The sequence below is a fragment of the Rhinolophus sinicus genome, chromosome 7, assembly GCF_057876585.1.
Source record: "Rhinolophus sinicus isolate RSI-liver-muscle chromosome 7, RSI-T2T, whole genome shotgun sequence".
Lineage (NCBI taxonomy): Eukaryota > Metazoa > Chordata > Mammalia > Chiroptera > Rhinolophidae > Rhinolophus > Rhinolophus sinicus.
Window position 1 is genome coordinate 23,735,641 of NC_142507.1, and position 17,418 is coordinate 23,753,058.

The 17,418-nt window shown below is 37.7% G+C and overlaps 1 protein-coding gene across 2 annotated transcripts in view; it reads left to right on the forward strand.

Moving 5' to 3' along the window:
- The window catches only part of ATP6V1H (ATPase H+ transporting V1 subunit H), a 154,019-nt gene that overhangs the window by 17,520 nt on the left and 119,081 nt on the right, over nt 1–17,418 (forward strand). Inside the window, exons 6-7 of one of the 2 annotated variants that reach the window (XM_019729824.3) lie at nt 1,010–1,114; nt 4,437–4,490. In XM_019729824.3, coding sequence (XP_019585383.1) covers nt 1,010–1,114; nt 4,437–4,490 — 159 coding nt within the window. The remainder of the gene's footprint in view (nt 1–1,009; nt 1,115–4,436; nt 4,491–17,418) is intronic. The other variant, XM_019729826.3, reaches the window with a different exon arrangement.

Genomic DNA, 17,418 nt, shown 5'->3' on the forward strand with positions numbered 1-17,418 from the left:
TTTCAACTTGTTTGGTGCAGTCAGTCAGGTGTGAGCTGCAGTTGAGAGAAGGTGTGTTTAAAAGTGTGCCATAAATAATCCTCCATCATGACAACACTCCGTGTCACACATCGCTTCTGGTAGATAGCAATTTCTGTCAAATAAAAACATTATGTGTGTCCTCATCCACCTTATTCACTGCGTGTGGCACCATGCGACTTCTGGCTCTTCTCCAAAGTCAAAATGATTCAGGACACTGAGTCAGCCATGACAGCGCAACTAAAGACACTCATGAAAGAGGACTTTCAGAACTGCTTCAGAAGTGGCAAGAACGATGGGATAAGTTTTCAAAGTGAGGGGGATTAATAGCAACGGTCTTTTACTGTAATACATTTTGTTTTATTTAAGCATTCACCATATTGTTTGGTCACACCTCATACATATTCTGCCTATTTAATAAAAAAAATTATGATTAGTTTTATAGCTTGAAGAAAATTAAGAAGCCTTTGAATGAGGAGAAAAGGGTTTACATGTTTTTATATATCAAGAGATGGCTGTTTAATACTAGGATATGTTTTATACCATGATACAGATTTTTAAATATGAGAACGTACAAGGGGCTTAGAATGAGCAAGGTATTAGCTCGCAGTTTGTTTCAGCGATTACTCAGAACTCTGGCAAATGATATTGGTGAAAGTCTGCTGCTGAGAAAGTTGACTGTGTTCTTTTGATTTTTGCTGGTCTTTTAATAAATCTCAACCTTGTTTTTAAAACTCAAAATAATACAGGGAATGCCATGAAATTCTTAATTTAACAACTAATTTTGGTTCACTTTAATGGAAGTACTTGAAAATACATTTTGAACTATATTTAAAATATATCTTAAAAAATGAAATATTAACTATTATTTTTTGAGGAGTTGAGTGTTAAAAAAATCATGCAGCAAAATGGTTACTAGTCCTGGTTTTTAAGGTATGTGATGTGATTTTTAGAATTCATGTAGTATTCAGATGTATTTCTTATTTTTCAGGCAGCAAGAATTATTGCCAAATTAGCAGCCTGGGGAAAAGAACTGATGGAAGGCAGTGACTTAAATTACTATTTCAACTGGATAAAAACTCAGCTGAGTTCACAGGTGAAGGACATTTCTTATGTATAATTATTAATTTCACATAATTGCTGAATAATTCGAGTTTCAGTGTTTATTTAAACCACTGACTTGCTTTCAGAAAGTACTGAAAGAGTATTAAATTGGGTTTGTGTGTGAAGCAGTGTTTTATAGTGCCTACTTGTGTGTGTGTGTGTGTGTGTGTGTGTATGTGTGCACGTGTGTGTGTGTGTGTATATATATTTCAGATTTACTGTGGTATAATTGACAAAATTGTAAGATATTTAAAGTTAATTATTCACATTAATTATGTGAATTTACAAAAATGTTATATTAAAATAATGCCATTTTGAACTAGATAAGAAAGGCAAACTACTCTTAGGTATGGTGGTATGCTTCACTTTTTCTTTCTTTGACTGGCTTCAACTGAAGTGTTTCTGTCCTTTCTGCCACTTGGGATTTTCCATTCATGCTTTTCAGTGGGCAGGGAGTACCTTCCTTCAGGTGGCTGCTGAGATCACGCAGATCAGAGATTGAAAGGATTCTTACAACTCCAAAGAGCATACTCATGTCAGGCTAATAGGAAAGGAAAAGAAACTGTACAGTGGGGGAGAGTGGGGCAGAGAGACCTCCAGGTGCAGCTCCCACGTCTGCCTTGGGAACCACTAAGATTTGTGTAAGGAATGTTGGTTTGGAGAGAGCTCCCCAAAAGTTTCTAGTGTGATCTTTTCATGCCCTTTTGGTCACACAACCAGGCTAAACTGTCTAACCAGTTACACCAATAAACAAACTGGCTTTGGGTGCCACCAGGGGCGTTTCAAACTACAACTAGCACATTATAGATCATTAGTCAATCCACTTGCCCTAGTCTTGGCCAAGAGTTAGTACCAGGCTTCTAGGTGCCCCTGGGTAAGCCTGGAGCTACTCGGTCCAGAGTGACATAACTGTCTCGCCCAGTGACTCCTCAGGATTTCACTGTATCACTGCGGGATTGAACAGTTAGGCCTAAGGTTAAATATGAAGCCTGCTTATTGGTCATCTTGTTGATTTCAGGTCTCTCTAGCTCTAGTTCCCCATGGAGGAAGATAGCTTTCTGGTTTAATGGCTGGGAAAATGGCAAGTTTTCTGTTTTTGTCTTCATGGTTCCCTAGAACAGGGCAAAAGACAGGACAGTTGTGAGGGCTCAGCGGAGTATTTCTTTCTTTTAGTCTTTCAGTGCCTAAGTATTAGGTGGTAAATGGGAGACATGCTGGGAATGATCATCAGAAAAGGGTGAACTGATGGTGGGGGTGTGGGGGAAGGAGTATTTTGGGGAAGAAAAGGTAGAAGAGAATGAGATTTTGGTATGGGGATGGGTGACATGGAGGAATGGGACTGGGGAAGTAATATTGGTGGTTACTGTGTTATCAGTGTTAGATTACAAATATATGTCTATTTGAAATACATTTTTGGAAAGTTGTCATTTAGATTTAGAGATTTTATTATTTTAATAGATTTTAATTTGAAGCATAAGAAATTAAGACACCATGGCATTTGCTTAGATTTATTTTTTGTCTTATCATTGCCTGTCTTTTTTGGGGGGAGCCTAATTGCTTTTTGTATTTGGATAAGGATATTTTGGAGTGTTTTGAACAAAATTAAGTATTTTTAATGTCAATATCATAAATTTTAACACTTTTTGGCTTAGTTTTTAAAAGTGTTTTTACAAGAGCCACAAGTTTGCAGATTTTGGTGTTTGTGAGGTGTTTCAAAAACAAGTTATTTAGAACATGAAAATCTCATCTTTTGAGGATGAGATTTTAAATTTCTAAGTATATATCACTTGGGATCATCGTTAAATAAGTAACACCACTGCCCCCCTTTTTTTCTATTTTGAAATTAATTCTTCCTTTGAGCAAACTTCATTCTGCTTACTGTTACTTTAGCTTTATGGTAGTGTAGTAATGAGGCTCTATTATAGCTAGATTCATAAAATGAAAATTGGTAGGAAAGAATGTATACTTGTAGTTTGCCACAAACATTTTGGGTTGTTTCATCTTAGACTATTCCTCATAGGAGTAACATTTATATTGTGTCTCACAGACATTTTGTCACTTTTGGAATGACTGTCTATGATTGTAACCTTGTCGAGCAATTGGGGGAAATATTTCTATCGTCAGTAGTGGAAGCAAATATTTCAGTGTCTAGAACAGTTTTCATTAGAGTTGAGCTTGTTGGCATTAAATAATTACTCTTGAAGACCTCTTCTATATCTTTCTAGCGCACTCTTTTTTATCACTGAGTCTTTGGCTTTGTTTGATAATGATACGGGATTTCTGCTTTGCGAGCCCTTCTGGAGGGTGATTCTTCAAGATGGCCCGGCCCTGTTTGGCTTTGCTTCTCAGAGTCTAGTCACTGCTTCTGCTGGGCTCTGGATTGCACTTTTTCTCTTGCTGTGGGCAGACACTTCTTCCATAGCCTTTTATCAGGATCAGATTACCAACTTCTTCTCTAAAGAATGAAACATAGGATTATTTGGGATTTTATTTGATACTTTGCTTAAATGTCACATGATAACACTGTATCTGGAATGTCTCTTTTTCTATGTCATGTTTTCTCCTCATAAAAAGGATCATAACTTCTGATTCTAATAGAAATAAACTTTCAAAAATCCAAATTAGTTGCAAGTTTAGATATTTTGTTCTTTGGCTTGCAGTCATTTAAGAGCCTTTTTTGGTAGTTTAAGCATTATACTTGGGTTATGGGGGTTCATGCCTGACACTTAGATAATAGTTACTGAATAAAACAAAATAAAAAAATTTCTTTTCAGAAATTCACTATCGCTTTTTTCTTGCATATTCAGCATTTGGCTTTCTACCTTCAAATTTCTTTGTTCATTTTTCTATAACGTGAGATTTTGATTTTCATTATAACTTGTTAGCATTGCTGTGGATAATCACATGTTAAGTTTTGTGTAGTATCTACCCATCATCAGGCACCTATTTCGAAAGCTTTACCACAGAATATGGTACAGATAGTTCAGCTTAAGATAGTTGTCTTATTGGAAAAGTAATTCAGATAGTAAATTCTGAGACTTAGAAATTTACACCAGCTTCACTTATGAAATCTAGCTAGAGCTTAGTGTTTGGTTTATTATTGTTCCATCTTTAATAATTTATTAAGACATTATCTGGAAGAATGTAATGATGTTTAGAATATTTCATATCACCCATGCTTTTTATTAGATGATACTCCGTTAAGTAGGATTAGGAAAACAATTATAAAATTTGCTTAGGTCCCTTTCATACACTGATACATTAGGATAAAATTAAAAACAAAACTAAGTAATAAGTTATTTATTTCATAATAGAAACTGCGTGGTAGCGGTGTCCCTGCTGAAACAGGAACAGTCTCTTCAAGTGATGTAAGTACATTCCTTCTTAATTCACTGGCCTCCTAACACCCTGAATATAAGTTATTTTGAGTCAGAGACCTTTAAAAATTTGAAGATGGTTACTAGTTCCCCAAATGTAAATCCATGTATTTGAGCCCACCTCCCGTTAGGTTAATGGTATTGTGAAAACTATATCTAAACATTTATGGTCTATAGTGATCACCTTTTTTAGGGTAGACATGAGACTTGAGTTTCTCTGTTGCTCTTCTTTTCAGGCCACTTTGTCCCAGACATGAGAGTCAAAGCAAGAGTGTAAATTCAGATATACAACTGGAGCGAATAATTGTAAAGTTTCTCTCTTCAAGCTTCATTTGTCTGATAAGCTAATATCTGTCTAATAGACATGTTGTCACTTCATCAAGCATTTGAAAAACAGTTCAATTATCCGATGGCACTAAAACTTGTTAACTTGTACTGTGTTGCTCAAGGCTTTATGTGGGGCTACATGGTGGCCAGAACAGCCCCCACACACTTTTTTTGGCCATTCTCTCCGTACATTTTTTTTGTCGAGCCAAAAGCTTAAAGGTTAAAACTAATCATGTGTCCCCAAGTTCCTTTCTTGGTTAGAGTTATTTTCCCTATTTGGGAATAGTTTAACTTTATTGAGGTACTCAGAATAGCTCAAAAACTGCTAATAAGTTGTGACAAGTAAGGGCTGGCATGATTGGAGTCAGTTGAGAGAAAGGGGGGGGAGTTAGAAATGTAGGTGAGGTGCATCTAACTTCATTTGTTGGGAATATCTCTGGGAAACTGGAAAACATCTTTAGATAGGGTCTACAACCTGCTTATATTAGACCTAGATGAAACTCTGTAGAAACCATTTAATGTCCATATTAATTACCAATACTTCCTTATTCTGCATGAAATGTACCTCTATGTGTTGTCAGTCTGATACTATAGATGGCAGCAGAACCCATTTTCAAAGCCAAGAGAGGGGCTTCTTTTGGGGCATGGGTTGAAGGATTTGACATACAGTGTTTTAGGCCAGAATATGGCCATTAGCCTTCTGAAATGGAATCAGAACAACTAGGTGAGCAATCTTGGGGGGGGGGGGGGGGGATGGGGACGGGGACGGAGGTAGTGAGTTCGAAGTCTAGATATTCAGACATAAGCAGATAATTAAATTGGGAATCTTTGTTTTATATGATTTTCACCAGTTTGAAAAATTGTTTAACTAGTGTATTAGACTTATTGGTAAATTTTTCAAAAGGTGTTTTAGATCATATGTCTTATAAATTAATTTGACTGGTTGTTAAAATGTTTGTAAGTTATCAAAGCTTAGATAATGAGGTACACGCTCTGGTGACATGACATTCTTATTTTGCTCTTTTCTGTCCATTGTATTGGAAAAAGAAAACTGATTAATTGAATTGGCAGTACATTAGTCAAAGTGGTTTATCTAGTAGACTCATACACATACATCCCAAAAGAAATTAGCATCAGGGGTGATTGTAAGTAAGGAAAAGATTGCCTTTGATTTTCCACTTTTTCCTTTAGTGCCCTTCAAATCTGAAAATGCTCTCTGACTCTTACTGAAGGTTCTTACTTTTTCAAATGGCGATCAACTTCAGTAAGTTGAGGGTGTTAGCGTTCCTTTGATAGCTAGTTGTATTTTAATAGGGGAATCTGAATGGTAGCTAATACTTAATTGAGCTTTCACTATGTGCCTGGCACTGTTTTACTCATTTTACATTCACATCTCCAGAATATTCACACTCCCTCTTTGACATAGTTCTTACTATAAGCTATGTTTTATGGTTATGAACAGTGGGGCTGCACTAACAAGCACACCAGTTTGCTCAAGGTCATTCAGCTAATGAGTGGCAAAACCACTAAAGAATTACTTACTGAGAGAATTACTTTTGCGGCAACTGTGCTGGAGTTGGATCGTTAGGCATTCAAAACTCATAACCTACTCAGACTTTTGAAAATACTGACATTCTATCTTAAAATTCCTTTAGGTTTTCAGAGAGCATGCAAAAGCAGTTTGGCAAAGTGCCTTACACAATATTGCCACTTGATGTCAGTATAAAACACAAAAAGTTTTACACTGCAAAATGCAAAATAAACATAACCCAACAACAGTCTTAAGTTTTAAAATGGCCGTGGAAGCATCATCATAATTACAAAGGTTTTATTTAAATGACATTACATGAATGGAATTTCCTTAAAATGCATTAATTGTCTTTGCCTAAGTGTGAAAATAATAAATGACATCAAATCATATGTACTTACCTTAAACTGTGTTCAGTTCTTTACTGGTTCTTGTATGCGAAGGATCGATCGGAAGCCACACCGTCTTGAAAGTTGATTGTTGTGCTGATGCCCTGACAAAAAGAGGAATACTGTGATCTCTCACAAATTTGGAGGATTTATAAAGAATCTGGGAAATTTTTGTTTGTTTGTTTGTTTTCTTTTTCCTTTGCACAGCTTCATTTATACATGTGTGTAGGGGCACAGGGTGACTCCTAGCTCCTGCATTTGACCGGTGTCTGTTCTCTGGCTATTTTTATTGTAGACCTAGTCTAACATCAGTTATTGCTAGATGAATATTGTTTTACTGGTAGTAAAGTAACTTGATTAAGTTGCCAGGCTCTTCTATTGCTTATTTTATGTTGTCTTTTACTGTTCTGGAGCAGTTCTGTCCAGTAGAACTTTCCATGATGATGGTAATGTTCTGTATATCTGCACTGTCCGTTATGGTAGCCACTAACCACACATAGCTATTGAGCACTCGGAAATGTGGCAAGTATGAGTGAGTAAGTAAATTTTCAGTTGTATTGAATTTTTTTTTACAGTTTTATCGAAATATATTTCACAACCGTAAAATATATCTATTTACAGTTCAGTAGGTTTTAGTATATTTACAGACTTGTACAACCATTACCACAATCTAATTTTATAACATTTTCAACACTTCAAAAAGGAAACCCTATCTGTACACATTCCCCATTCTTGCTTTCTGCTCCCAGCCTTTGGCAACTACTACTCTACTTTCTGTTTTTGGATTTGCCTCTTCTGGCCATTTCATGAATGAATTATATAGGATGTGATTGTCTGTGACTGGCATCTTTCACTTAGCATAGTGTTTTCAAGATGCATTCATGTGTTAGCACATAATAACAACATTTTAGAAACTTAACTTTTTTGGCTTTTGGCCAAATTCCTTAAATTGCTTCTGTGGTAGTTCTAATATCCTTGTAGATAGGAGGTTCGTTTTACTTCTTTGGCTTTTGTTTTTGCTTTAATGCTGTGCTGATGTGACACTTCTTAGTCTTGAAGAAGGGGTAGAGTACTTTAGTAATTTAGGTATTTATTACTTTATTGATAAGTACATCAAAAGTGCTGCACAAGTAGCTGACATGAGTGGGCTGCATCAGTAGTTCACATCTTTCAGGGCTGATAATTGTCTACTGTAGCTGGTGAGTTGTAGTCTGTGAGGACTCCAAGTCATTCACTATCAATTATATGTCTTTGCGCAAGTTCATGAGCATTGTTATTTAGAGCAATTCTTGGATGATTGTCATTGTTCCACCGCCTTTTATCTTCTTATCACAAAATGAATACATTTTAAATGTTGGGGGTCATTAAGATAGATGCACAGAATGAGTGTTAAGAAAAGGAGGAAAAATAAGAACCTCCGAATTTTGTTTTTGTGATCAGATTTTTGGAAGGATTACCTGGAGGTACATTCTGGCAATGCTAAAGAAAATCAAATGGTAACAAATTTCAGTACAAGACTTTTTTTACATATCATTTCCAAAGTATAGCACCAACAATCATGAAGTAACTTAATATTGTACATGAGATGTGTTCTTCAAAGTTGTATACAAAGCAATAATTTATAAATTAAATCATATTTTCTTAAGTCCACAGTAATTTTTCCTCATAATATAGAATCCCAGTAGTCATGTAATTGATTACATGACTAGGCAAATTAGATTGAAAGCAATACTTGAAGGAGATTTATAAATTTGTAAATTAGTAGTGAAATTCCTTTTTCGTAAGACAAATCTCAGACTTAATTACTTAAGTTAATTTAGGTGTTAATTTAATCTAGGTATTTTATGAGTATTGACTAGAGGATCTTTTTTTTCTTTCACTTTACCGGAAATTGAGTTTATTCAGTAACAGCAGATGAATTGAAACTCGGCAAATGCATGCTGTAGCAAGCAAATCCACTGAGGGCTTGGGGCCGGTTATATTTATAGGCAAGGAGTACAAAGCTGGGGGAGTACAGCTAGAGTCTAAACAGTAATTTCATCGTCTTGAGGATGGGGAGAGATTTGGGGTGATGTTCATTAGTTAAGCGATAAGTCTCGGTCTCTTATAAATCAGGCATTTAATAGAAATCAGTTTCTTGGTTCCTAGTTCTATTCTTCTGAGGGCAGTGCGACAGTCTCCATTTCATGTTGTTCTATCCATTTTATTTATTTGTCTATTTACTTTTTTTAAAGTGGTGAAAAAGAAGTTTATTAGAAGAGATAGTACACTCCAAAGAATTGGGAGTGGGCCCGAGCACAAAGAGAAGCGGCTCAAGGGCCGCAGCTCAAAGGCCTTGTTCTGATCCATTTTAGATTGAAATCCTTTCACACCAGGATGCATGAAAGTTCTTATTACTCCACATTCTTGACAGTGTTCATTATTGATGGTGTTTTAGATTTTGGCCATTTTAATAGGTGTGCAGTGGTTTCTCACTGTTGTTTTAATTCACAATTTCCTAATGATATGTGATGTTGAGTATCTTTTCATATGTTTATTTTCCATCTGTATATCTTCTTTGGTGAGGTGTCTGTTTAGGCCTTTTGCCCATTTTATAATCAGGTTGTTTTCTCATTTTTGAGTTTTAAAAGTTCTTTGCATATTTTGTATAACAGTCTCAGATGTGACTTTTGCAAATATTTTCTCCCAGTCTTAATGCATGTTTATGGAAAAAGAGATGTTTTAAAAATGTTAAGAATTGTAAGTATTGGTGATAGGATTAGAGGCGATTCTTAGTTACCTTTCATTTATTTCATTCCCAAAGTTTCTACCGTGAGCCTATATTTTTTTATATAACAAGAACAATGAAAACAATAAACATTAAGTTCACCTAAAATGGCAATAATAGGAAGAAAAATTTTAAACCCTGAAACCTAGGAACTAGAAATGACAACAAATCTAATGTAAGAATCTGGGAGAAATGTCCTTTTTAGTAACTACAAGGCAAATAGGATTAGAACAAAATTTGGATCTCCCACTTCATAATGCCAAAAACAGAGAGAATTGTAATTCAATTTTTTTCCTGCCCTCACATGAGGTCAATATGACTTGAAGTTATGGGGACTAAAAAAAAATTAATGGTTTCCCTCCCACCTTCTAAGTTCTTCTAGCTGGGCTAATAATCAAATTAACAGAGACAGGAAGAAATCAAATGTTTAGTACATGCACATGGGGAATTCACATAAGAATGAAAATTCCAAAGACCGTGAGGCAACATTGGGTGTACAAAATATTTTTGGATAAAGGAGAAAAGGGGGGAAGTGATATTAGATTTCAGAATTGACAATGGGTGATTTACAGATAGTTGAGGAAGAGTGGAACACACATGGCAGGAAAGTTTTTGCTAACAGACTTGGAGTCTTCCTGATTGATGCTAGGGTAAAGATTCTTAATCGTTTTTAATAAGCCAACTTCCAGTGAATTCTTGGGCTTATATATGTATTTTAGTTCCTGAATATGAAATGGTAGTAAAATAGTATACTTTAGAATTGTTTCATGCTTAATAGAAACTGATTTGAGTTCAAATTTGAGTAGCAGCGTGTTTTTTTTTTAATTTGGTAGGGCTGGTATTATTTTTCTTTATTGATGAGAAAACAATTTTGAAGAGTTTAAATGAGTTGCCAGAGATAATTGGGCAAAACTTCTGATTAGCAAAACCTCTTCCTTTTTCTCCTCTCTTCCTTTTTTCAGTCTTTCTTTTTTTATGTCATAATTTATATAAAGTAAAATGCACATATTTTAAATGTCAGCTGAATGAAATTATGTTATGTGTCCTCCTACTCAATACTTTCCTTTACCTCAACTTCCACAGAGGTTATTGTTATTATGATATCTATTACTATAGGTTAGTTTTGCCTGATCTTGAACTCCATATAAGTGGAATCATATATATTAGGTTGGTGCAAAAGTAATTGCGGTTTAAAAGGTTAAAAATAATTGCAAAAACTGCAATTACTTGTGCCTCAACCTAATAATATGAACTCCTTTGTGTCTGAATTCTCTTGCTCAGTATTGTATCAATGCGATTCATTCATGTTGCATTTAGCAGTAATTCATTCTTTTTATTGCTATGTAGTAATCTCATAAATGAATATTCATTCTTTTTATTGCTATATAGTAATTCTCTTATTGATGGTTATTTGGGTTACTTCTAATTTTTGGCTATTGTGAATCTTCTTGCTATACACATTCTTGTACATGTCTTTTGGTAGATGTAATCACTTACAGGTCTGGAGCACTTAATTCTAGAATAGAATCGCTAGGTTATATGTAAATTTCGTATATATTGCCAGTCAGTTTTCTAAACCAATTTCTGTATCCATGAACAAAGTATGAGAATTCCAGTTGTTTCAATTGCCTACTGACACTTGATATTATCGTTATTTTTTAAGGTGAATGATAGGGGCAAAAATCACACATACATGCGTGCACACTCACTTTTTAGTTCTACAAGAAAAGATTCCTTTAATAATCATGAAACATTAAATACTTTTGGGACTGTTAATTAGCAGTCCTCCATTTCATGTGAAACTGGCCTCTGGAGTTTATTTTAGTCAATTAAATGTTGGAAAAGTTCAACTTGGTTTTTCACTGATATACCCCTGTACTGTGCATTTTCACTCTCTGTGGGTCAGATGCTTTTTACTGCTGTACAGACTGGTTGTTTCCAAGTGACCATGATTCCAAAATTTATATAAATATTATCTTTACTCTTTCTCATTTAGTTTGTACTTAAGTCCCAGCATTATGGAGACGGATATTGAAAATTCATTTGTAAACATTTTTATAACATTAGTTTTGTTTTGGTACAATTTCACTGAAGTTTTTATGTTTATCTTTTGTTTCCTACTTTGTAATCTTTCAATTCTTGAACTACTTTGTAATTCTGCAGAATATGGGTCTCTGAGACCATATTCATCAGGAAGGTAAAGGCTGTCAGTTGCTGCATTCCCTATGATGATGATTCTATCATACTGTAGGAGAGTTTGCATTTTCAGCAACATTGGAGAATTTATCCAAATGATACTCTCTTAAAGGTATTGAAAGTAAAAATAGTTTTTCTCTGCCATTGAGGTTTGCTGCAGTGAGAGTGCCTCTTGTGGCCAGTTCACAGTCTGGCGCAGCACAAAGAGATCTAGCTCAAACATGAAGAGAGTGGACTCCTAATGCTGATCCAAGATTTAATTCACTATTTTAATTTTAACAAAGTTGTATCACCTTTGGAAGCTTTGGGTTACTTATCTAAAAACAAACAAAAAACTGGTATAGTATTTCCCTTTTATTTAAAATTTTAATTTTTTAATTGAAAGTACTCTGAAAAATATTACATACGTGTTAATAAGTTGTCTTAAAATGAAGTTCTTTTTTTCTTTTTTGACACGTTTTTGGTTAGTTGTGAAAGTTCAAAGATCCATTTTGACTATTGAAAAAACAGAAAAAGTTTACATCAAAGAACTATGGTTGAATGACATTCAAGCAAATAGTATTTGGGAAACAATATAATGAGTATCTAAAACATCTTTTTTGTATGTATACATTTTTGTTCAGTCAGTCTAAATACAGGTAGCTTTTTTGTCATTGGATAAATGAATTACTTTAGTAATTTAAATGGAAACTAAATCTGGCTAACAGAGCTCTTTTACCATAAATATTTTCTAGTAAAGTAGGATGACATAAGGTGTAGCCAAAACTGATTAGCAGCTTACATTAGTTCTCAAATTGAGATGACTTAAATAAAAAACAAATACTAGTTGGTTATGTACAATCCATAATTATCAAACAGATTTACTTTTGGCTCCAAAAAGAAATAGGATAATAATGTTATGTTATATATATTTTTCAGTATTGAATATTATCAGTATAAAAATTTTAATTAAACTTTTAATTGTTGAACCATATCTATTAAAGCCCCATTCATTTGAAATTAGTGTAAGAAATGAAGTTTGTATTTTTTTTGTTCATTCCAGAAATATTTATTGAGTGCCTACTAGGTCCAGTGCATGGTGCTGAAAGCCTAACTGAAAAAGATTGGCGTGACTCCTGCCTTCATAGGGCTGCCTTGTGTCCTGGGGAGAAAAGCATTAGACAAGTTATTACACACTTCGATTATTTTAGTACAATGTGGCAATGCTTGCACAGGTCCTTTGAGAGTATACAAGGAGTATAATCATATTTGTATTTTTTAAAAAAGACGTACATGTAATGCACAGAAAATTTCTGCAGTGTTACACAGAATAGTGGTTATATCTTAGGAGTGAGGGATGATAAGACTGACATTTTATTTTATGCAGTTCTATACTTATTGGATATTTTATGATAACTATGTACAAAGCATCTCATGTAAAATTCAGGTCAATAAAAATCATGTACACAAACATTAATAAGGTTCCATACAACTTGTCAAGTCATACCTCTGGTTTATAACTATACTGATACTCAAAGCTGATCATATAGGTACCCTCCTTGGGAGTTCTGAGCATAGGAGGCTCAGGGAGAGGCCACCTAGGAAAGGAGAGGTTCTAAGCGAAGGCACAGAAATGTGATTCCTTATTGTTTCTTGCCATATTTCTGTTTGGAAGGAGCAGTATTTGATCATATCAAATACTACCTCATCATTTTGATGGTTCTTGATATTGTCCTATAAGATAGATTATTTCTCTGCCTTTCAGTTCTTGTTCAGTTTGTCTTTGAAATCTTGTAAGATTTCTGGATTTTCTATTAGCAATTACACCTATCTCAAAGAATACTTTTTCAAACATTGTAATGTGTGTGAATAGAATAGGCAATTCTAGCAAAAAGAAAAATATGTACAGTAAGAAAAGATCAAGGTTAGTGTTTGCATTGAACAATATGAAGGATAATAGTATATTTATATTTTACTGTCCTGGAAATCAACTTTAAGGGTAATGATAATATGGAATTTGGTGATATATATATATATATATATATATATATATATATATATATATATATAAACTATCTTGCTAGGCACAATACAAAAATAACTTCACTTGGAGAAAATATATTTAAAAATTTTAGGTTTACTTTTTTCCTTCTATAGCCAAATTGCAAAGTAGAAAAAAATATGATCAAATGCAATGAATTTTTAATTATTCATTTAGCAAAACAAGCATTTTTAAAGTGCTGTTTTTTTTACCAGGGACTGTGCTTAAATAATGAACTTAAAAAAGACTCCTCTATTGCTTTTTGGCTTAATGGGGCAGAGAGAGAGAGAGAGAGAGAGAGAGAGAGAGAGAGAGAGAGAGAGAGAGAGAGAGAGAAAACAGATTTATATGTGGCACTACGAAAGTGATTAATTCTATCTGGAAAAATCAGAATACAATAGTAGATACAGCAGCAAACGTGTTGAATATTATATGACAGGTACCATTGAAAACTCTTTCATACATTAACTAATGAAATTATCCCCACACCCCAGGGCATTTGCCCTGTTATCCCCATTTTATAGGTAGAAAGCTCATTCAAGCTTACATAGCTTGCAAGTGGCTGAGTGTTGCCGGCTGGTTCTACAGGCTTTTTTTTTAACCGTTATGCTATACTACTGCATTTTCATGGTGGAGGAGTTAATATTTGATCTAAGACTTGCAGCAGGTGAGTCAATTCAAATGGAGAGGAGAATGGGGAAAGAGCTTTCCAGTTAGTAGTTGGAGATAGATCAAATTCTCAGATGAAAGTGATTGTTGGAACTGGTAATTTAAGGTCACTGATGATCCTAGCATTTGCCATGTTAAGTGGGGTGATGAGACATAAGGGAGGTAAAATTTTGGTGATAATTCTTTCAAGAAACCTTCATGTATTGGGAGGAAGAAAGACACAGAGATTGGTACAGGTTCAGGGATAGTTTAAAGATGAGTAAGGATTGCGTATATTTAGAGGCTGAGGAGAGGGAACCAGAGATTGAAGATATAGGAGAGGGGTCTGGTTGATGGAGCATTATGTGCGAGGAATGAGATATAGACGAGGCTATGGATCTTGGACAAGAAAAAGTCTGCTGACTCTCGTGTGAGAGAGAGGTTAAAAATGGCTATAAATGGAGTTCAATTTGGGGAATGAAATGTAACTGAGTGAATCTCTTACTAATGGTCTCTATTTTTTCTCTTACTACTGAGAGTGAGGGAAGAGAGTAGGATAGGATAGTAGTGAATATGTGACAGTGACTCTGGGGAATGGCAGAACAGACTAGAATTGCTTGATGGCTTTGCATGGTTGTGCTATTGACTGCAGCAGTATTGAATTACCATTGTGTAGTATTAGAAATGGTGACGGGTTAGATTGAAGGCTGATTATTTTCTTAAGAAATATTGAATAATTTATACATAAGACTAATAGGACAATGTAAGTGAAAGACTGTCATGCAGGGAGACCTGCGGGGTCTCTGCTCCCGCTCCCCTCATAAGAACGCAGGACACGGTGAGGCCAAAAAGGAACACCCACGGAGCCATAGGTAGGGGAGTCATACCACTTTATTCTCTCTGGCGGCACTATACTCTCACTGGAGGCTGGATACACACTGTCCGCAAACCGCCATCCACGCTTGCCAGCCCAGCCGCCATCTTCTTGCTAGCCCCATCCTTCTTCTCTCCTTCTCTTCCTTCCTCCTCTCCGTATCCACAGCAGTTATATTGTGGCCAATGGCTCACTGGTTACAGCTGACGGCCAACTAGCCACAGCTGATGGCCATGCAATCACAGTTGGCCATTTACTACCTGAGCCAGCACCTGTCAATGTGAGGCCGAGAGCCTGGAAACTACTCTCTGGGGCTCCGCCCCCACACTCCACCCCTACAGGCTCTCGCCTCACAATCTACGCGACAAGCGTCTTCCGCGAGGGGACCTGTGCGAGGAGCCTGGGGGTGAATGCAATATCCTGGACACAGCCAGGCTCTCTGGGCACAGCCAGGGTTTCTCAGGGCACCACCAGTGCTTCTGGGCACGGCCAGACTTCCTGGACTTCTTAGGGTACCACCTGTCTTCCCGGACACAGCCAGGGTTTCTCAGGGCACCACCAGTACTCCTGGGCACTGCCAGACTTCCTGGACTTCTTAGGGTACCACCTGTCTTCCCGGACACAGCCAGGGTTTCTCAGGGCACCACCAGTACTCCTGGGCACAGCCAGACTTCCTGGACTTCTTAGGGTACCACTAGTTTCCCCGGGCACAGCTAGGGTTTCTCAGGGCACCACCAGTACTCCTGGGCACTGCCAGACTTCCTGGACTTCTTAGGGTACCACCTGTCTTCCCGGACACAGCCAGGGTTTCTCAGGGCACCACCAGTACTCCTGGGCACAGCCAGACTTCCTGGACTTCTTAGGGTACCACTAGTTTCCCCGGGCACAGCTAGGATTTCTCAGGGCACTGCCACTTTCTCTGGGAACAGCCACACTTCCTGGACACAGCCAGGGCTTCTCAGGGCACCACCACTCTCTGTGGGCACAGCCACACTTCCTGGACACAGCCAGGGCTCTCAGGGCACCGCCACTCTCTCTGGGAACAGCCCGACTTCCTGGGCACAGCCAGGGTACCTTCAGGGCTCTACTACTCTCTCTGGGAACAGCCCGACTTCCTGGGCACAGCCAGGGTATCTTCAGGGCTCAGCCAGACCTCTCAGCGCACTGCCACTCTCTCTGTGCCTCTCAGGGTACCCTGCTGGAACAACAGCGACTCACAATCAAGGTGCTTACATATTCTCAATGGCGGCCAGTCAAGAGACAAAAGCAAATATCCCCCAGTTCCACTAACAACAGTTCCCAAACAAACAGTCAAGCGGTCCATTAAATTAGGGATGGAAGGCAATTCCCCATAGTCCATAGTCATTCACCAGGACTGTCCTGGGGGTGAGGGACGACCTTGACCTCACCCTTATCTCCCACGGAGGACTCAGCAAGCGTTACCTCCTGGGACTATAAGTCCTGCATCCAGGCTGCCTGAGCAGGAACTTCCCCGGCCCACAGGGCTGCAACGACCTTCGCTTTCTCCGGCCTGTACTGGTTGGGGAACCGTCCACATCTTTCCACCTCTCCACGGGGCTCCATCTCTGCAGCAGCTGCATGGCTTTTCCTGTGCTGGTGGGAGAACCGTCCACGTCCTCCCACCCCTCCACGGGGGTCCAGCTCTCCGGCAGCTGCTCCTCCTGGTCTTCCTGAGACTGAGTGTTCATACGCACAAACTGCTCCACCGCCCTTCGGGGAGCTTTGGCCGGCACCATACCCTGCTCGCTGCGCCATTTGTCGTGCGGGGAGGCCTGCGGGGTCTCTGCTCCCGCTCCCCATACAAGAACGCAGGATATGGTGAGGCCAAAAAGGAACACCCACGGAGCCATAGGTAGGGGAGTCATACCACTTTATTCTCTCTGGCGGCACTATACTCTCACTGGAGGCTGGATACACACTGTCCGCAAACCGCCATCCACGCTTGCCAGCCCAGCCGCCATCTTCTTGCTAGCCCCATCCTTCTTCTCTCCTTCTCTTCCTTCCTCCTCTCCGTATCCACAGCAGTTATATTGTGGCCAATGGCTCACTGGTTACAGCTGACGGCCAACTAGCCACAGCTGATGGCCATGCAATCACAGTTGGCCATTTACTACCTGAGCCAGCACCTGTCAATGTGAGGCCGAGAGCC